This window comes from Capricornis sumatraensis, chromosome 10 (assembly GCF_032405125.1).
Source record: "Capricornis sumatraensis isolate serow.1 chromosome 10, serow.2, whole genome shotgun sequence".
Classification (NCBI taxonomy): Eukaryota; Metazoa; Chordata; class Mammalia; order Artiodactyla; family Bovidae; genus Capricornis; species Capricornis sumatraensis.
The window spans coordinates 94,320,861-94,342,129 of NC_091078.1; the positions used below are offsets into that span (position 1 = coordinate 94,320,861).

The 21,269-nt window shown below is 55.1% G+C and overlaps 1 protein-coding gene across 2 annotated transcripts in view; it reads left to right on the top strand.

Moving 5' to 3' along the window:
• The window catches only part of POC1A (POC1 centriolar protein A), a 76,642-nt gene that overhangs the window by 23,637 nt on the left and 31,736 nt on the right, over positions 1 to 21,269 (top strand). For both annotated transcript variants that reach the window (XM_068982187.1, XM_068982188.1), the window contains 2 exons: positions 9,046 to 9,114; positions 11,635 to 11,733. In XM_068982187.1, coding sequence (XP_068838288.1) covers positions 9,046 to 9,114; positions 11,635 to 11,733 — 168 coding nt within the window. The remainder of the gene's footprint in view (positions 1 to 9,045; positions 9,115 to 11,634; positions 11,734 to 21,269) is intronic.

Consider the following 21,269-nt stretch of genomic DNA (forward strand, 5'->3'; position numbering starts at 1 on the left):
GTGAGCAGGTGCAGGGAGGATGGAGAGTGGGGGCACTCTCGAGGGCTGAGGGAGGCTCTGCGGTGCTCATGCCTCTTGGGCCAGCAGCTGTGTTGAGGTGCCTACCCCAGGGCCCTCTGGATCCCACTGCCACCTGAGTTGTGTATAGGGCCTTGGCTGGGTCTTGTGGGGGCACAGGCCTTTTCTTTTGCTTCCTTGGGACGTGGAGGCCACTTGCCATCAGCTGTGGTGATCCCTTGTCTGTCAGAGATATGTCTGGTGTGCAGGAGCTCGGACCTGTTCCTCTGATGTTGACACATCTGGGCGTCATGTGCGGCCACTGGGCTGAGGTGACTGCTGCTCTTGTCAGCCTGTGGGGGAATCACCTTGGTTATCCCTTTGGCGATTTGATTACTTAGATTCATGCGTAACCAGTTTTGGGTGGAGTTTTATAACCAGGAGGGCATTTGGAAACCACGTGAAGGCTGCTGCCTCTTGTGTTCCGATGATAAAGGAGAAGCCGTGCACGGAAATACCGTGCAGACAGGTGCACACCATTCTTTCCTTTTTCTTGTGAGCGCTCTTCAGACCGCTGACTCAGCTCTGAGCCTGAGAAGCCTCGAATGCAGCATCTATAGGGGCATTCCTGAGCTCAGGCCCAGCGTCAGAGCATGGAAGCCTGTGGATGTTGTTCTCCCAGAGAAGCAAGACGGGGCCACGATAAATCACGTGGTTGCCTGTCTGCTGTTGAACCTGGAATGTGGGAGCTAGGCTGAGGACAACTGGTAGTTTTGGGGTGTGGAGAATGGGAAATGGCTCCAGGAATCACCAAGCTTGCAGTGCCCAGAGGAAGGGGGAAGAAAGAGAAGCAAGCTCACCCCTATTCATCTTGCTGTCTGCCTGTCCATTATGTCATCTGCTCCCCAGCTTGCTGGGCTGGCCGTCATGGGTTTGAAATGGATGCAGTGGCCCCATCCCCTGGGGCTCATGCGTGGCAAGCAGGGGACTCCCTGGGGCCATCAGCAGAGCTGAGGTGGCATGAGATGCATTACGAAACGAGAGGCAGGTTGGGTCTTGGTTGGTACTTGGAGGGTTAGGTGAAGCAGCGTGGGCTTCTTCCCCAGAGTGCTGCTCAGATCAAAGTGGGACTTGGAGTGAGAGGCTCACATTTGTTTCTGTTCTGACCCTTGAAAATTCCCACCAAATACAGACACTTAGCACTGGTGTGCTGTGGGCTTTAGGGGCCTGGGTTTGGGGTGATTCACAGTCAGCTAAGTGTGCCTTCCTTAGAAAGGATAGTGCGGTTGAGCAGCCTTGATTGGGGCAGTTATTAAAAACAGCCCACCAGCCAACCTGAATACCTAGAGCAGGTGGACATCTGGGCTGGGAGCAAGAGTGCCTTTTCTCTCCCTGAGGGGACAGACCTGTGGAGGTTTGACCTGTGTTGTCACTGGGAGCCAGTGTGCTCCGTAAACGTCCCTGACCTGTGAGGGTCTGTGCGTGCTATCGGGCCAGAGTGGTTCCACCCTGGAACAGTTCTTGGACACCTGTGTTGCCCTGTTGGAGAATGTATTGCCCTGGCCAAGCCCCAGGGAGAGGACCTGTACCGTGGCTGAGGAGTGCAGCTCTGCCCGCGTGCTCTGTGCAGCGTCTGGTCTTAGGCTCCCCCCTCATGAAGTGCCCCCGGCCCTGTCCTTCCAGTAAGACGCGCAGCTGAGCTCCTTGGCGACTTGAGCTTCCACATTCTGTTCCGGGAGGTGACTGAGGGCCTCACCCAGCACAGCTGTCACTGGCCACTTCCTAAAGCCTGTGGCTGAGCAGCCCCGTGGCTCCCTAGTGGCCCCGGTTGCCCAGGGATTCTGTCCCACAGAGTAGTTGGCAGATTTGAAAGCACCTTTGAGTCCTGGTTGGGGAACCGAGGCCCAGAGAATGGTCTAGGCAGCTTACGGTTGTTGAACGGGGTCAATTAACGATATCTACAGTTTCCAGCACACCCGCTGACCCCATATGTATGATTGTTAGAAGCTGAGTTGTAATCTCACTCCTGTTCTTAGTAATAGATCACTGGTCTGTGTAGGAAACCAGCAGGCCTCATGGCTTCTTGTGTTCCAGCCTCACTGTTGGATGACAGCATTCTGGTCAGTGGGAGAGGGATCCCCTTGAAGCTTTGGTTTGGACTTGAGGACTTCCTTGTGATCGCCCTCAGGCAGAGCCCTGAGGGAGCTTTAGAGGGAGGGCTGTTGAGTTATTCTGCTCCATGGAGCAGCAACCCCCTTGGGCCTCCAGTTCCATACCTGTGAGAAGGTACAGTGCAGGCTGGGGGTCAGAGGCCAGCTGAGAGGAGTCAGCCGCAGGGGCCTGGTGCTGGGGTGAACCAGACCCTGACCAAGAGAGGGGGCTCTGTGTGTGCCAAGGAAGTATCTCTGTGTCCTGCGAGAGGGCCGGCCTAAACCACCTCTAATGGGGGAAGAGCGAGGAAGGGTCAGAGTGGAGAAGGAAGGGTCGACGAGGCAGAGCTGTTGGGCAGAAGCTCTCTTCCCTTGGGTTGAGGCCAGAAGTCTGCCATCTCCTGAAGGCGCAGGAGCACCAGGACGGCCACATGCCAAGCGCAAAGCTAAGGTCGGGATCACCTGTGGTGGCCTGGGTTTCCTGGGCTGCGCCCGCGTGCAGCACCCAGGGCAGCTGGTGCCCCAGGGGTCTGACCCTGCTGGCAGTTTGGTGGTTCTCTGGTGTGTGACTGGCCACACTTCCATTGGCCCCTGAGAGGCCGGCTGACTTGTGGGTTTGGGGGCGGACATGAGTTACTAGTTTGTTGTGAGCCTAAAGGATTCTGGGGCTTTCTCCCTGCAGTCCCGGCTTCGGGATTCTGAGCCACAAAGGGCCATTCAGGGGGTGCGACTGGTGACTGAGCGAGGCTCCTGCCTCATGGGAGCTGGCATCACACATGCTGTGCCCCTGAAACGACTCCTTGGCTGCTACTGGAGCTCGCGTGGCTCTTGAGAGACTTCTTTGGGGTGAGTGTCCGCAAGTGATTTGGGCATCAGGCCAGAGAGCTGGGCAGGCCCATTGCTGGCTCCAGCTCAAGTGGGCCCTGGCTTTTCAATAGCCCTGCTGCTGTTGCTGCTTGAGGGCAGCAGGTCTGCAAACTCCAGCTGAGCAGACAGTGCCCTTTGCCAGGGCAGGGGTGTGGGACGGGCCGAGGAGACTTCTGGGTCTGAGAGATGGGGTAGCCCTCTGCCTCCACGTGAGTCTGCCATTCAGGTGGAGAGTGGACAGAGTGGAGAGGCTCTGCCAACCTGGGGATGGGGCACTGTCCTCTTTCCTCCGCCTTCTTCCCTGGGGACACTGGGGTGATTTCTCTCTCAGTGATCTGGTGGAAAGGAGCCCTCATGGTCACCTTTGCCAGCTGCTTTGACTGAGGCCAAATGTCTGATATATTTTATTGGGGAAAGTTCACAGCCGTGTCTGATGCCGAGCTTTCTAAGGAACCACCCCAGTATTTCCAGGACTGAACCGCTTATACCCACCTGTTTCTGGTTTAGAAAAGACGCTGGGCACTCTCTCATCTTGTTCAGCCAGAAAAGCATGAGTTTTGGGGGTCCACAAAAGGGAGGAAAGGGCTTGGGTGTTGGGATCAAACCATTCTGGCACCATCTCTTACCCTTTGACAGTGGTCAAGACCTTGCCTGTGCCAGCCTTTGCTCCTCTGTAAGAATGACACCTGTACCTGCCATAATGGGAGAGGATGTCTGTGTTGCTCAGCACCAGACATAGTAGGTCCTCACAGGGGTCAGTCCCTTTTCTGTGCAGCTCTTGGAAAATGACCCCGTGCTGTTCTAGGTGAGAGCTCTTTTTTCTAAAATATTTATCTATCTATTTTCCTGTGCTGGGTCTTAGTTGTGACACTTGGGATCTTTGGTTGTGGCATGTGGCAGTTTGCTGACCGGTAATCAAATCCAGGCCCCCTGTATTGGGAGCTCAAGTCTTAGCCACTGGACCAGCAGGGAAGTCCCTAGGTGAGAGCTCTTTAACAGGCAGTTTACAGTTTCTGTTCCGGGAATGGTCCTGGCACCATGGGTGGACAGTGTTTGTTAGGAAACTGGGTTCATGGTAGGGGGCTCTGATGGCCGTCACCCCTTTCCCATCTGGGATGGGATGTGTCCATTTCCCCTCCTCCCATTCACCCCCAGAATCTCTGTAGGGTTTGTCTGGCTTCTTCTTTTGCTTAGGGTTGTTCTCATTTGCTCCATATCATCCTCTCACTCTGACTTGACTTTTGTCCAGAGCTCCTAAAATCCATCCCCCAGTGGGTGGGGTACAGTGATTCTCTGAGCCAGAGTCCTTGTCCCACCGCTGCCCTGAGCGGTCTGTCCCACTGCTGTTTTGGTCTCCAGGCCTGCTTGCATGGCCCTTCTTTAATCGGGTCTCTTCCGGGGCCTGACCCCTGGAGGACAGCGTGGTATCTGATGGCACCGGGCTGTCTGCGGAAGACAGTGCCCTCTCTGAGGCTCTGGAAAGTCTTGCCCTTGGAGACCCGCCTAGACTGGGACACTTAGGCAGGAGGGAAGGGAGTCCTTGCTTCTTGCCAGAGCCGGTACAGACTTCGGGTTGTCACTGCACGGGAGCCTCCTCATCCCACCGCACCCCTCACTTCACAGTGGAGAGGGCTTTCCCACCAACTGCCCCGAGCAAGGCCTCCCCCTCCCCTCCTCCCCCCCCCCCCCCCGGCCCGGAGTTCTGTGTGGCACACGTGGGGACAGTGTGCTAGAAATACAGATTTATTTTTCTGTATTTTCCGAAACATAATCTCGAGCCATGCTCATTTGGTTTTCGTCCCCAGAGCTATTTGGGAGAGGATGGTAGGTGGGGCGTGGGTGGGGAGTTAAATCTGGTGCGTGTGGCTGTGCAGTTGGAGTTTGTGTCTCTGTGGAGTGATGGAACCACACAGGGACCAGCAGGCCCGTGGTTCCCCACACCACAGCTGGCCCTCGGTGGGGCGAGCACCCATCACCTGAGGCCCAGAACCCCAAACTAGGACAGCGTCTGTCTGTGCCAGGGGCTGAGCTCGGTTGCTGAGAAATCACAGGCTTTGAGAATGGGTCAGCTGATGCTCCTGGCGGCTTGTGCCTTGCTGGGGCCTGGGCTGGAGCTGGGGGAGTGGCGTTAAGTGGGGCTCACCTCCCAGGAGGAGCCGCAGCAGCAGGACAGAGTGCCTGTGCATGTGGGCCCGCCCCGGCTGCCCCAGGCGGGAGGAAGTCCTCCGAACAAGCCCCTCCTGCCGTGTTTCTCTGCACCCTGCAGCTCGTATGTAGTCGGTTAATTTGGGGGATTCGCTTTGCTGCTTGAGAGGCTTAGCTCTGGCTTCGATGGCTGGGTTCCTCCTGCAAGAGGTGAGGGAACATAAGAGGGAGGAGAATAGTTCATGAGCGCCAACGGAAGTTAACAGGAACTCAGCCTGATCCTCTGTTCCCTGCTGGCAGCCCAGGTTAAGGCCTGGGAACAGGTGTCCTTGGCTAAGGTCAGGAGCAGCCTAGGAGCTAGGGGGCTGTTCCTTGTCCACGGGGCTCCCTGAAAGGACATCCACCAGGCCACAGCAGCTTGAGTGAGCCAGTGTAGAGCCTCCCTTTCGGAGTTTTGGTGGGGCTGGGTTACGGTGCCTCTGTCTGAGCACAGGGGTCAGAGTCAAGCACCCACGCCAGAGGCCTCCTTGATCTCTGTGTGTGTGTTTGATGGCCATGCTTCTATCTCTGGCGTGGGGCATGTGGTGTGACATTCCGTTGTGTTTGCTGGAAGCCAGTGAAAAACATCAAAACACTTGGGTAGTGGTGATGGGGGTGCCTGGCTGGCCTTCCACTGTAACTGTTGTCGACACAATAGCCAGGGTTCAGGTGTGCAGGGCCTCAGGCTGGAAGGAGAGGAGTGCGGAGAGGTCTGGACAAGCTGCAGGGGCCGCGGGGTGAGGGTCATCAGAGCTGTGGGATCTAAACGCTGTGGCATCCTTTGTTTTGCCTCCCTACCCCTGCCGTTGATGCTTTGCTGTATGAATGCGAAGGAGCTAGCCAGTGTGGGTCCCTTGGATCTAGAGGTTGTCCAGGCAGAGGCAGTGTGTGGTGAAATGACTGGGTGTGAGTCCAGCCAAGCTCGAGGGCCACGTGAAGCTGGGTCAGTGGGGAGAGGGAGGTGGGGGCCCTGGCTGCATCCAGTGCTCCCGGTGATCATCTCAGAAAAGGCTCCAACTGGCCAGATCCGGGGAGGGAGCAGGGAAGGAGCTGGTAGAGCCTATGCGGCGTCCCCGCCAGTGGGCCTGGACCCCGGATGGGCACCCCCAGTGGCCGGGGGACAGGTTGGGTCCACACTGCCGGGGCCCCAGTGAGAGCTGCTGCTCAGACTACCGCTCAGGAAGCACTGGAGAGGCCCTGGGCCTTGCCTTGGGGAAGAAACAGCCTGGCGCCATGCCTGCCCTGAGCCGGTGGATGAGTGTACTGAAAGGAGCCAGTTACTGTGAACGCAGGGCAGTCTCAGAGAACACACGTCATACCGGGCCCCTGCCAGGGCTGAGAGAGACTCCCCAGCCCCCAGGGTTTGGAAACCAGAGGATGCTCCTGAATAACTGCTGGACGTCAGAGAGTCCCAGTGAAACGGGACACTGGGATGAAGGACAGGAAAATACCGCATAGTGGAAGCTTTGGGGATCTAAGATCTAAGGTGGTGCGTGCTCAGTGGCAGTCAGAGGCAGATTTGTAGCCTTAAATGAATTTACTGAAAACCAAGAAAGATTTGGGTAGTCTGGGTCTCCAAAGACCTCCCGAGGCTTGGCATGCGGATCATCAGCAGTGGAGAGTTGCGTCTGCGCTGCAGTCCGTGATGACTTTGGCCCACAGCAGAGCCCAGGGACAGCCGTTCTCTGGGCTGTGCTTCAAGTGCCCCGGACTGTTTGTGCACCCCGGGTGGAAGGGTAGGAGCCTTTGTGGAAGGAACACCGAGGGGCCTGGCATAGGAGCCGTGCCGTCCTCTTGGTAAATGGGCACCAGTGGGGAGGACCGTGGGCCTCCACCCTGAGGGGTCCTCAGAGCACCCATGTCGCTTGCACCCTCCCTGGCGTTTCCTGGGACCTGGACCCTGGGGGTAGCTCTAGCTCTTCTTGCCTGGAGGACTTCCAGCACCTGCTCTCTGGTCCTGATGCCCCTGCCAGACTGGGCTGCTGGCCACATTCTTCAGTGGTCCTGCTGCCGCTTGGCCTTCAGCATCTTGTGCCCAAGCTGGCATCTGGTGTTGAGTGACAACAGGAAAGGGGACTGACCCACGAGTGTTTGTTCGGTTCCTTAGTTGCTGTGACTTCTTGGAAACCCGCCCTTCCTCAGCGAGCTCTGGGCAGGCAGAGAGCCCGGCTTTTCGATACACTCTGTACTATTTTCCTTCCCTTTTCTCTTTCCTTTTTGTTTTTCCTCAGAATGAAAACAGTTTTTGTCGTTTTATCTTTGTATTCATGTAGTGTAGCTATATATTCATCAAAATATTGAAAGTGGGGGACAGTTGAGAGATTTCTAAGACTCAGGTAAACTTGCCACCTGAAAGTGCCCCCCTGAAGTCCTGTCAGCCTGTGGTGACTGTCCTCCTGGAAGGCTATCTGGGTGATCGTAACCTGCTCCCACCCTGCACCCAGACCCTGCACCTGCAGCCGTGGTGCTCCGCTCCTGGTGGCGGTTTCTCACCCGGGCAAGTGGACGTGGTTCCCGCCAGGGACAGTGGATCTGCTTTGTCCTGGTGGATGGCTGCCCAGCACTCCTGGGTTCTGTGACCCCAGCCCCTGGGCCCCACCTGCACAGGAGGGCAGTGAGAGGCACGGCTGGAGGCTTCATACCCAACCCTCAGCCCTGTCCTCCAGGGTAAACATACAGGCCGTGCCTGAGGATCGAGTGCGTCAGGGCAAGTGGAGCGCTCCAGGCAGCCTGAGCGCTTGGCGTTAGCCAGCTTGTACTTCTTCTTCACCCCCCTTTATGGGCAGCTCAGGGAAGAGGAGCTGTGGGTAGATTTCAGAGACGGAGGCAGACGTGCGTTCTCCTGCAGCTCTGTCTAACCTGCCTTCTCTTCCGGGCAGGCTGCAGCTGCCCTTGCTCCGTGACCTCGGGTCCCTTTCCAGCCTACAACGTGTCTGGTCTTTCTGGCACTGAGTGGAAGTGCTTCCCAGTGTTCCTGTTGTCCTGGGTGTGTTGGCCCCACGGACAGAGGCCCCTCCCACGGGCAGCAGGGGTTCCCGTTGCTCCCTGTGCTACTCTAGAGGGACCGAGGTGGCCGTAGGCAGCGGCTGCAGCGTCGTCCTCTAGGAGAGAACCTCCTTCATCTGGCTTTGCTTGGGGAATGCCAGGTAGAACCACATTAAAGTTTGGCCAGAAGGAAGCAATGGTTTGCGGTGGTGTGCTGAGCTGACTTGCTGTGTGTCTTTCTGCCGTGGGTTGCAGGCGTTTGAGGAAGAGTCCTCGCTCCTTACGGGAGATCATGTCCCCTACCTCAAGCCTGGATGTGCTCACTGGCCCTCAGGGTACGGCCAGGGATGGGCTTGGCATCATCCTTTGGACAGTTGTGAGGACCTTCAGCATCTGAGAAGCCAGAGGGTCAGGTCTCCTCCCAGGGCCCCAGCATGAGGAGAGTGACGCACTCATTAGAGGGACACGAGGTGGGGCATGGTCTGGTCAAAGGGACCAAGTTCTGGCCCCAGTGCTGGGCCTGCATAAGTCAGTGCACCTCTCTGACCTCTGGCTTCCCCCTGGAAGCTGAGGACAGTGGTGTTGGCCTAGCAAGGCTGTCAGCACAGACGGTCTCGCCCATCCTGGCCTTGGCCTCATGGCCCGCCGTCGTCAGTGGTGCCTGGGACGGAGCCTCAGCAGTCGTGCTCATGCATCGGCCCCTGCCGGTTCCTCCGCCCACGGTTGGGGGGAACACGGGCTGGGTGAGGTGCTGAACCCTGAGGCCTGCTGTCACTGTCGCTCGTGAGATTCTGGTTTCTTCCAGTGCGTTGAGGATCTAGAGTGACCTTTGGTGCTTGTTCTTTTTGGCTTGTTCTCACAGGGTCCAGCCACCACGGTTGCCTTTTCAAGAACGGGGGAGTATTTTGCTTCGGGCGGTTCAGATGAACAAGTAAGTAAAGAATGGTCCGAGGATCCCAGTGATACTGAGGAGGACAGACAGTGGGCTGAAGTGCCGCAGGGGTGGGGGACCTGGGTTTCACCAGCTTCCTTGGGGGCTTTCAGCAGCCTTGGAGGCTGGATCCTGGGGTAGGGTGCTCAGAGCAGCGCCCTGCTGCCCCAGAGCCGGTGTGCTGCAGGCGCCCACCATGGCAGCGTTGCAGAACTCCTGCTGCTCAAACCAGTGTGGGCTGGGAGGAGTCTGGGTTAGTGCTGCCACGAGAAAGGTGAAGTAGAGGGCGTTTTGTTCCGGTTTCTTTTTGGCCATGAGGCATATGGGATCTAGTTTCTTGACCAGGCATCACACCAGTGCCTGCTGCATTGGAAGCATGGAGACTTAACCAGTAGACCACTGGGGAAGTCCCCAGAGTTTTTTAGGAACTTCTTTTTCCTGATTCTAGGTGAATAATTAGATAATTATTGGATGCTTACCGTGGACCTGGTAACGTGGGCAACACGGAAAGAGTGTGACCCCTCACTGAGCCCTCGGGGCAGCCCCGGGGGACCTTCTTCAGCCGTTCTGTAGGTGAGGAAGCTTGAGTCTGAGCTAGGACTTGGCTGGAGGCTGTGCTCCACTGTCTGCCGGCCATTGCTCCCTGGCCTGCTCGTGTGCTGTCTGAGGGACGGCATTTTCCAGCTCCACGACTGCAGAGCTAGAACATGTGTGAGGAGGTCCTGTCCTGCCTTGCCACCATGTCCCTGGGGTCTGGCCCGAAGTCTGGGGCCTGGTAGGCCTCCCACTGGAAATCTTTCTCCGGGTTCTGGTGCAGCGCTGCTTGGCTGGAAAACCATACTTCCCAGACCTGGGGAGGAAAGAGTGGCTGTTCTGAGGCAGTGTGACCTGGTAGGTTGCCCAAAATGTCCATCCTGCTGCTCCGAGCCTTACAGCTCTCCTGGCTTCACCCAGGACAGTCCCACTGGCTTCCCAGTGAGCTCCAGCCCTAGCTGATTTCTGTTCAGTCTGTCAGTAAAGCAGAGGGTGGTTGGAGGCACAGCAGAGCTACGAGATGGCAGGTGTCTTCCCACACCAGCACCAGTTCCTGTGCTGACCAGACAAGGCAGGAGGAAGACCAAGGAGATTCCTGAGCCTTCCCTGGGTGTGGAGTCCTGGCTCATTGCTTAGAAGACTAGGGAGACTAATAAATCCACACCATAAGTAAAGTTCTGGTAAAGGCACAAGAGACACCCTGGTAGGAAGTAGGGTCCCCACCCTGAGCCCTCCATCGGCAGCTCCCGCTGTCCGCTCCTCAGCTGCCTTCTTATTGTGTGCTCTGAGAGCCTTTTAGGAATTGCTTTTGACATTCTCTCTCCACATTCCTGGGAGCCATTCCTCTGCTCAGGATTATTCAACAGTTAGACTGGTGCATTGCCCAGAACCTTATAAACAAGGGGGTGAGTGCCGCCGTTCTTTTTGTAAAGGGGACCAATGAGAGACCCTGGATCCCCATCAGCTGGGGCTGATGAACAGTGCTGCTCTGTGGGTGGTGAGCAGCTTCCCACAGAACCAGGCTTATGGCTGCATCCTGATGGGGGAAGCATCAGGGGACGTTGAGTTTCCATCTTATGAGGATCCAGCAGTTTTTCTGTGGCCTCAGTTGACTGCTGGACACAATTCACAATTCCTGCCGTCCTGGAAGAGGCCCTGGAGGAGTGCTGACACCCTCCAGCAGGGAGCACTCTTACGCAGCTTTTGTAAGAGGAACCTCAGGGCGTGAAGATCCTCCCAGTGGGATGTAGAATAATGGATGTGTTAACCACTTCTCTCTGGGGCCAGACTTCTCCCTGGGGCCAGTGTCTGAGTTTTATAGCAGCCCTGTGAGGTGGGAACTACCATTCATCCCCATTTCACAGATGCGGAAACCAGGGCACAGAGAGATTGAGTCCCTTGCCTAGAGCCACACACTAAGGGCTGTAGCCAGGATCTTAACCCTGGGGGTATGGCCTGGAGTCTGTATCTGAACCACTTCTCACAGTGAGGCTGGCCAGGCTGCCACTGTAAAGAACTTCTGTTTTGGTGGGGAGATAGGTGATAAACATGGGAAAGTGGACAGAGATTTAAACAACGACTGAGTGATGCCTTGAAGGAAATAGAGAGCTATGATCAAAACTAGCAAGAGGGCCAGGGAAGTCCTCTCTTAGAAGGTGGTGTTAGGGCAGACATTTAGCCTGATGTGCTAGGTATACAGAGCCTGGACCTGGGATGCCCCAGGCACAGGGAGCAGCCAGTGTGGAGGCCCAGTGGTGATGGCGACTCTCCACCCTGATGGAACGCCCGATCCTCTCGGGGCCTGTTCAAAAAGTCTGCTCTCCAGGGAGGTGGGGCAGGTCCAGAGATGAGTGGGGTGCCGGGTGGGGACCACAGTCCCACCATTGGCCCAGAACTTTGGCGGTAGCCTCTGGGCCCATTTTCTCCGTGAAGGATAGGTAAGGGGTATTTCTCCTCCTGATTCTGTGCACTTGTCGGTCTCGACAGGTGATGGTTTGGAAGAGTAACTTTGACGTCGTCGATTATGGAGAAGTGCTAAGAAAGCAGAGGCCCCCGGCCACGCGGGCCAGCTCTTCTGGGACTCTGGTAAGTAGCCTGACAGGCGTTACCCTGACTGAGCCCTGTGGCTGGTTGACTGCGTCATGGTCAACAGCACTGGGCTCAGGGACAGTGGGGGCGCTGCAGGCTTAGGCAGGCTCCAGGAAAGAGACCCTGGTAAGATGTCATGATTTACCAGAAACTTCTTAGGCGGTTGTGGTGCTTTGTTTCAAATCCGGAGTGAACAAACAAGATGTGAGGAGGCTGTCAGCGTAGACTGCCGGATGCCTAGGCCCCGTGTCGTCTGCTGGGGGATTGTTTCTGTGGTTCAGGCCACTGGCTGATTGAGGCCTAAGGAGAGGAAGGACCTCCCTGGTGCCGAGCCTTGGGCGCACTGTCAGATTCCTAGAGGGTGCAGGGCCTGAAGCCACAGCTAGGACGAATGGGAAGGGCCCCAGCCCTGTTCTCACTTCCTTTTCGTTTTAAACCATGGAAAGGAAGTTCCTCAGTCACAAACCATTTTTAGTACCTTTGTTGGTAAAAGGGCTTTCAGTGTTCCTGAATTTAAAATATTCAATAGTTACAATATTTTTTGGACAAATATTTGGGGTAAAAAAGATAACCAATATGGTCTCACGCTTTGAAGAAGGTAACTTTCAGCTTTGGCTGAAATAAACATTGATCCAAGGAGGTGGAGCCGTGCCGATTGTAAGCTCTGGTGCAGGCTGCTTAAATCTCTCCTGCTTGGACCTTAGTGGCAGCTTGGCCTCTCCCACATGCAGAAGCTGGCCTGAACAACAGGAAGCGGCTTGCCCAAGGCCCCTAGCGAGTCAAGGTTGGCCCAGAATAGAACCAGGAAGCCTCTAAGTCCATCCCAGGGCTTTCTTTGGCTCCAGCAGAGGGCCCCACCCTGCCCATGGCCCGTCTTATGTGTGGGACTCCCTCTAGGAACACGCCAGGTTGGGGTTTAAAGCTTTTCTTCCAAGAGTTGCCCTTGGCCCAGAGGTTTTGTTCTTCCTCCCCATTTGCTAAAGGAGCGTCCAGTTCTCAGCTTTTGGTTTTGTTGGGAGAGTGGTGGCGGGGTTGCCCAGTGGTCTGCTTGCTGCTATTTCATCTTCCACCTATAAAAGCATTGTCTGGACTGGGGGTTTTTCCAGTGGGGTTGGGATCCCTTGGGGTCCATGCCCACCTCCTCTACAGCTTCCTGTCTCTTGGATATTTATGGTGAACCACACCCTGTTGAGGCCTTGACGTGTAGTGCCCTGTGTATTCCTGACCTCGTCACAATGAGTGCTCTGAGTGATTGTTCTCGTTCACGGTTGAGACACCTGGGGCGTAGTCACCGGCCACAGTGTATAGTCCTGGGAGCCCACCATGCTGGCCCCCCTGAGCAGGGCTGACTAAGCTAGAAACTGCAGGTGGTAGAGCGCTGGCTGGAAGCTCTTCCCCATCCCAGGAGAGGGGTCTGCTATCTGTCTCTTGGGAATGGTTAGTAATCAGCAGCAAGGGGAGAATCCCATGCTCCTTTTCTGGTAGCTTTTGGGAAAGTAACTTAGACAGCTGCCCCATGTCCCTTAAGTCTGGGCCAGAGACAGGGTATGGGGCACCCTTGCTTCCCACAGCTGCAGGGCCTGGTCATCTAGGATGGAGGGTGTGGGCCGGGAAAGCCAACAGGACAAGGCAGGGTAGGGTCTGGCCGAACCATTAGCAGGCCTCAGAAAAACATTTGTTCCCGAACTAGCCTCAAGCCCTCTGCCCACTGGGCATTACCCCGTGGGGCTCAAATCAGGAAAGGGGTGTGGGATCTAGAGTCTGCGCCCTGGCTCCGTGGTCCGAAAACACTCACTCTTCTCAAACCTCCATTTCCATAGTGGGACCCAAATACCCCTACAGGCAGGCTCCCAGGACCCCACGTCTGATGTAGGTGACTTCTGCTAACCCAGAAAGTGATGTGACTTTTTAATCCTAAAGTCATTGTTTCAGGCTCTTCTCCCCGTTTGTTACAGGCCCCTTTGAGACTCTTGAGTTGGCGTGTAGGTCCTCCTCCAGAGATACCACGCCCATACGCACACACCACCAGCGTGCACTTTCAGTGGCAGCTCTGACCTCAGGACTCCCAGGCCAAAGAGGAGAGCTGAGGGGTTTTTGGTTTGTTTTATATATGTAACATAAAATTCATCACTTTGCCTATTTTTAAAAAAGTATATGTATGTATATTTATTTGTCTGTGCTGGATCTTAACAGCATGCAGGATCTTTGATCTTCATTGTGGTGTGTGGACCATTTTGCCTTTTTTTTTTTTTTAAGATTTCTTCATTTTGGGGGGCTATATAGGGCCTCTCTCGCTTCTGGAGGACTTTCTCTAGTTGCGGTGTGTGGCCTACTCATCGAAGTGACTTCTCTTGTGCAGCACAGGCTGTAGGCTCGCGGGCTTCAGTAGTTATGGCCCCTGGACTCTCGAGCCCAGGCTCAGTAGCTGTGGTGCATAGGCTTAATTGTCCCGTGGCATGTGGGATCTTCCAGACCTAGGGATCGAACCTGTGTTCGCTGCACTAACAGGCAAATTCTTTACCACTGAGTCACCAGGGAAGCCCCCATTGTGCTTATTTTTAAGTGTACAGTTGAGTGGCATTAAGGACATTCACACTGTTGGGCAACCATCACCACCACTGTACACAGAATTTTTTCATCTTCCCAAACTGAGGTGAGTTAGTTGGTATAGTGCAGCTCAGTGGCTAGGTTTTCCCCTGAGGTGGGGAGGCAGGCTGACAAGTGTAGTCTTCCTTTCTTGCCCATGGGCTTCCCAGGCGCTGAGGTAGCGCTGGTGATTGATTCTGTGGCCAACCAGGGTGTCTCAGCTCCTCAGGCACCCCCCACCCCTCTAACTCTGTCCACATACCATTCTTCCAGCAATGCAGGGATTCTCTGCCTTGGTGCTGTTGATCCCTTGGGCCAGATGAATCTTCACTGTGGGGGCTGTCTGTGCATTGTAGGGTGTTTAGGAGCATCCCACTGGCTTGCCTGTAGCACCCCCCACCCCTAGTTGTAATGGTCAGAAATGTCTTCAGACACTGCCAGGTGTCCCGTGGGGAGCAGCGCTGCTCCTGGTTGAGAGTCACTACAGTGACTCCGCCTTGGGAGTGAGCCCAGGAGAGGGGCTTCTGCAGCAGGGCTGGCTGGGGGTGGGAGGGGCTTGAGGATGCCACTAACTCTGGAGCCTGTGATCCTGCTTGATGGGCCAGGTCTGGGCTCTCCCCCAACCAAGCAACTGTGGCCCAGGTCTCTTAGTCTGGCTTTGTAACACAAGCCCATTTTGTAGAAATGTTTGGCTTATCAAACTTTGGAATCTCCAGGGGTGATGGTAAACAGCAGAAAAAGACCTTTAACAGTTTGATTTTCCTTACTACACTTAAAGTGTGTTCTTGCCCTTCCTGCCTGCAGGCTTTCCCTGGCTCTGAGGTGTAGTGCCTGGTGAGGATTTGGTGGCTTGGCTTCCCAGAGAGCCTTGAGCACCACCGCCGTGCCAGGGAGCTCTTGATCCCGATGTCCACCTCCCCCCTTCTCCCCCCAAGCCCTGTTTACACTCTGGGTCTCAGATTCAAATGCCACATGAGTCACCCCTGGGCATTTGGGGATGTTAGAAGCACATTGGGCCAGGTGCTGGATCTTGAATTCTGGACCACATGCCTGTTAGAGTTTGGCATTCTAAAGCCAGAGGGGCAGACCATGGCAGGGGCGGCCCTGTGATCCTATGACAGCCCCTGGCCTGGACCCCTGCTCTGGCTGTGGCTTCAGTGCTTGCTCTTGGAATGAAGGCCATCCTTGAGCCCACTGTGAACAGAGCTCTGTTCAGTGCCGGAGCTATTTTCAACCTCTGGTTGAAATTCACAGCTTATTTTTAGACACATTTCATGTTGAAAAGCAAAAGCCATTTCCCAGCCCTTCAGAATGAGAATAATGGGTTCCATTTTCCCTCTATTCTTGGCTGAGTTGTGATGAGAAGGGATCTCGGGACTATGGCTAAAGAGCTTTCTCTTCTTGGAAGCCTGCAGAGGCAGGACTACAGCCCGTGCCCTGGGCTGAGAATGGGCAGGAAACACCACGTTCTGCCCTGTGGTGTGCTGCGTGATGGAAGAAGGTTGGGAGGTTTCAGGCAGGTGAATGCCTCCAGAGGGGCCTGTGGGGTCCCTGCACGCTGTCTGTGGCAGGGGCTTTACTGGCGTCTTTGGGGGACTGTATCGAGCTCTGTTTCCTACCCCAGCCCTGGCTACCTCGCCCTCTCTCACTCACTCTCAGGGTTCTCACTCCCTCCTGTGTTTTCTGCTCAGTCCCTGCGGCTGTTGACCACTGTGTCTTGGCCGACCTTGGATTTGGCACCTGCTTTCCAAGTCCCAGCCACTGTAGCTGACTTCTGCCTCAACCACAGAAGCATCCTAAAATCGTTCTTCATAGCAAGGATGCATTTATTCTGATAACAATCTTACTCTTGCCTCCCTCCAAACATCTGAGAGCCTGTTGTGCAATTAGGAAGGAAGGTTGTGCTGGGTGGGGCGGGAGGTTAAGAAGGCCAAATTCTAGGTAATTCAGTAAAACTAGAAAACCACTTCCTGAGTTCTCTGAGCTGGCTGCCCTCCAGTTCAGAGAACCTTGAGGTCTCGGGCCAAGGGCTTTTCTCCACTCAGCTCAGGTGGGAAGATGCGGACTCCTCCTCCTCTATGAGATCGCATGAGGTGTTACCCATCAAGCAGGCACTTGAAACCATGCCTAGCACATGGCAAGTGCTCACCAAGCTCTATTTTTAAATTTTGTTTTCCTTTTTTCTATTTTTAGAATGTTCGTTTTCCTTCCTCTGTCTGACAGAACTAGACAAGCCCCCTGCCCCTGCTGTGATGAGGGACAGCAAGCCAGGGCCTGGGGCGCTTCTGACCAGGTCATCTTGGAGGTTGACTCTGCTCAGCAGGTTGTCCCTGTGAGGGCTGGTGTGGCTTCCAGACTCTTGCAGGTGTCAGTTATACATCCTGATGAGTAGCCTGAGTCCTCTCTGCTCCCACACATGAAAGCAAATCTATGAGCTGGGAGGAAGCAGCCCTCCTTTCCCCCTTGCCTCCGCAACTCCTTGGGGCACAGTGCCTAGGACCCCCCGAACCTTAGCCCTCCTCTTCTGTCCCCAGGAAGAGGAGGCCAGGTTAGTTGAGGCTGTTTGTCCAAGGCCTCAGCCTTCACTCAGGGTGGTCCATTTCTTCTTCTTAGTTCCTTTGGTCCATGGAGCCCCTGACACCCCCTGTACCCCTACTTTAGTTCCCACAGTTTTTGTTTGCAGACTGGGCTTGACTTAAGGGTTCTTGGGCCCTGATTCCTGGCCCAGAGAGCCCTGGCACTGGATCTTGTCCCATGCTGAGGATCTGGGAGTCCTGGGTGGCGTTTGCTCAAGATCTGGGTTCTCATGCAGGGCCCTGGCCTGAGGAGTCATCAGATCAAGGTAGGGAAGGGACCCATCTCCACCTGTCTCATAGATTTGCATTCTTGCTCAGGAACTTGGGAGACTTGGGTCTCTTGGTGAGAACACACATTTGTGGCCAGCATTCACTTTTCATAGTGAAGAGAAGTATGGATCTGTAGATGGGGCATTGTGAGTAATTAGAGCAGATATGAACCCCAAGTTTATATGTCTTAGAGAAGAGCCTCTCCTTTCTCTACTTGAGGCCAATTCTGGCTCAGAATTTTCCAAGCTATTAAAGGGGGTTCTTGGCAGCAGATCCTCAAGCAGTGGTCTAAGGCCATGCCACCCTGAAAGTGCCTAATCTCTGATCCTCAAGCAGTCAGAGAGTGCCAGGCGCACGGGCATCGAGAGCCTGGTGAGAGGCACAGGAAAGCAGAGCCTCCCCGACCCTCCCAGCGCCTGCTTGCCTGGTTTGGCCATTGTTGGGCCTGGCAGGGTCTGGACTTTGTTTTCATGTTTCCTGGGACTTAGTGGATAGGCCATCTCTGTGTGACTCCTGTGGCATTCGTTCCCACCCCTGGTGCTGCGCAGAGGAGAAACCTGAGCCCTAAGGTCACCTGCTGGTGAGCAACCCAGGCTCGGATGAAGGCTGTGTCCCTAGGTCTCAGCCTTTCTGTTAGGAAAATTGAGAGACTCTTAATTGGAAACAAGCAAGAGGTATTCTCCCCATTTCGTAAAGGGGCAAAAGCATCCTGTCTTCCTCAGCCTCCGGGCCAGATAGCCGAGCCCTGCACAGGACAGACTGGTGACTCAGAAACACAGCCCTCTGTCTCTCTTGTGTGTATGTGCTTGTTGACCCCTGGCAGTTCCCCTGGGGCCTCTGGTGTCTGCATGCCCATCACCCTCAGTGAAAGTTGACTTCCCACTACCCATCCCTGTTATCACCCACTCTAAGACCCCAAGGTTCCTCTTCTGAGAGGCATCTCCAGATCACCTGAGATGGGCTGGGCACCGTATAGGACAACCAGAGACCTGGCTGGCCAGGCGCTTCCTGGGGTGAGTACAGCACTCTTACTAGGATGGGTGCCGGGGAAAGATTCTTAGGCAGCCCTGCTGGGGAGGGGGGTGATGCTGGAAACGTCTGACTCTGGGAGTCCCTTTAAGACCTTGGCTGGCAGTACTGCCCCTGTGTCCTGTCCCCAGCCAAGGCTGAGGCTGCTTCTGTGACCTCAGGCAGGTCATCTGGAGTCTCTGTATCCTGATTTCTCCCCACCAGCCTACATTACTCCTTCGGGCATGTTCCATTTTGCGAGCTCACTCTGCAGAAGACCATCTGGTGGGGTGGGAGTGGGGCGGGGCATCTGCAGCAGCCTTTGCTGACTCTGGTGACAGGTCCTCACACAAGATGCCTCACTCCACACTGGGATTGCATGTTCCCCCACCTTTACCTGAGTGGAAGTCCTAGAAAGTGCTCCAGGTTTCTTAGTTTCCTTGAGAAGCTAGAGGATCCTAGAAATAAAGAAGCTCAGTGTTTGTTCTGTCTTTTTCCAGTAGTCACGTCTAACTCTTTGCAACTCCACGGAGTATAGCCCACCAGGCTCCTCTGTCTATGGAATTTTCTAGGCAACAATACTGGAGTGGGTTGCCATTCCCTTCTCCAGGGAATCCTCCTTACCCAGAGATCGACCCAGATCTCCCACACTGCAGACAGATTTCTTTACCATCTGAGCCACCAGGGAAGCCCCCAGACTCTAATTATTAACTTGTTTTGGGCTTCACTGGGTCTTTGTTGTTCCCCGGGCTCTTCTCTGGTTGTGGAGAGCGGGGGCCACTCTCCATTCTCTGTATTGCGATGGCTTCTCTGGTTGTGGAGCACGGGCTCGCAGCACGCAGGCTCAGTAGCTGTGTCTCCTGGGCTTTAAGTTGCTCCGTGGCATGTGGAATCTTCCTGCATGAGGGATCAAACCCATGTCTCCTGCAATGGCAGGTGGATTCTGATCCACTGTACCACCAGGCTACAATTTTTAAAGAAAGTTCCCTGCTTTGGACGTGGCTGATGGGTGCCATGACTGTGCACTGTCCAGGAGTGCCAGAGATCCCAATACACGCAGCAGAGAGCTCCCTGAGGCCAGCACCCTTCCCTCCGACCCGCTGTGTCCAGTTCTGGGAAGCAGGCAGGATCCCCCCTCCTTTTCCTTCCAAAGGCTGCACTGACTGACTGGGAGGTGGGTCAGGGCTGCCACCAGGCACATGTTAAATAATTACTACGCTTCCCAGAAGGGACAGGTTGTTTTTCACAAGCAGGAGAAGGATTTTGTGGAAGTGCATTGGGAGAAGTTACTTGGCTTCCTGGCCCTGTAGTGAGGAGACAAGCCTTTAAACATTTGACATTTACTGCAGCAAGCCTCTTGTGGTGGTTCTCAAACTTTGGTATGTATCAGAATTTCCCTGAGGGGTTAAAATTCACCTTGTCCCCTCCCCAGAGTGTCTGATTCAGTAAGGGAATTTGCATTTCTAACAAATTTCTGATGATGCTGATGCTGCTGGAAACCAATAGATTGAGACCCTGGGATGCTGGGCAGGGAGATGGCTGGAAGGAGAGAACCTTTGTCCATCTTAGGAAGTTTCTACGACTTGGGAGAGGCGCCTGGAGAATTGGCGCCCCTTCAGCCCAATTTGGAAAGAGGTGTAGTTGGTTCTGGTCTTTGTGCCATGTTAGAAGAAATCCCAGTGTTGCCCTGTGGTCTCTTTAGACCTAAAGGCACTCTTTAAACCTGCGGGGCTCTGTTGACAACTGAGCAGGCAGATGTGCGGTTTTATTACCGGTCAGTTAGAGGGGGGGGTGGGACCCCAGGCAGCCCTCTGAGCTTCTGCTGAGCCCGTCATCCTCTGTGGGCTGCTGTCCTGGCCCCTCGTGCCGCTTCGTCAGTCCAGTCATCAGTGCTTGAACCCACATTCTCCACGCCAGCTGCCTCCTGCATTGTCCTCAGTGTTCACCTCTTACCCTGCAGATGGGGGTGCCTAGGTCACCTCTGGTCCTCCAGGGCCTGCAGGGCCTTTAGAAAAGTTGGTGGGTGAGTCTCTGGTGGGCCACCTGAGCTTGAGATGGCCTCGGTGCTTGTGGCCCAACATTTAAACCCCCAGGTGGAAGTCGTCTTTGTAGAGCCTTTTGGGGAAGTGCCTCCAGATAAGAGCAGGAACAAGCCCTGAAATGGCCCTGACAGCTGTGACATCCAGAGGCTGGGGTGGTGGGATGGGCAGAAGCTGGACTCCCTTCTCCAGCTGCCCTCTCAAGGGGATGATGGTAGTTTCCTGCCACTGAAAAAGTCCCATCTATGTCACAAGGTCCCTATCCAGAGGAGAAAGGCACAATTCCTAGGAAGGAAGGCCTATTAATGACTAAACCAACGGGGGTGTAGTCTCCGAAATCCAGGGCAAGGCACATTAACACAGTCACAGTGCCATGAAGATGGGTGAACTTGACTCTGGAATCCAGTCAAAGCCTGGATGCCCTTGTGTCCCGCTCTGAGTGTGTCAGAATACACCTGGTGCAGGAACCTGGGCGTGCGCTCACACCTTAGAGAGCTCTCTTACCTCTTTCAAGGGTCTCAGAGCTATTTTGGGTTTCCTTTCCCCCTGGCAGCCAAAGCATGGGTTCAGGGTCAGTGGAGATTGCACAGTTGCATGCGTGTGCTAAGTCGCTTCAGCTGTTTCCAACTCTTTGTGACCCTATGGACTGTAGCCCGCCAGGCCCCTCTGTCCTTGGGATTCTCCAGGCAAGAATGCAGGAGTGGGTTGCCATGCCCTCCTCCAAGTGATCTTCCTGATGCAGGGATGGAACCTGCGTCTCTTTTGTCTCCGGTATTGGCACACAGGTTCTTTACCGCTAGCGCCACCTGGGAAGCCCCCACAGTTGCACATGTGAGCCCAAATCGCAGGACAGTGGGTCCTTGACATTGTGGCGCTTTGCTCTGAGGTTAAAAGGTCCCGGGCAGGCACAGGCCCCAGGCCTTGGGTGTTCTATTTCACCTGTGGGGCCGCTGCTGTGATGCTGCCATTTTGGTGGCAGTGCTGATGAGCACCCACAGCCTGGTTAGGCGATGCCGACAAGCCTCCTCTCCACAGAAAGCCAGCAGAGGCCATG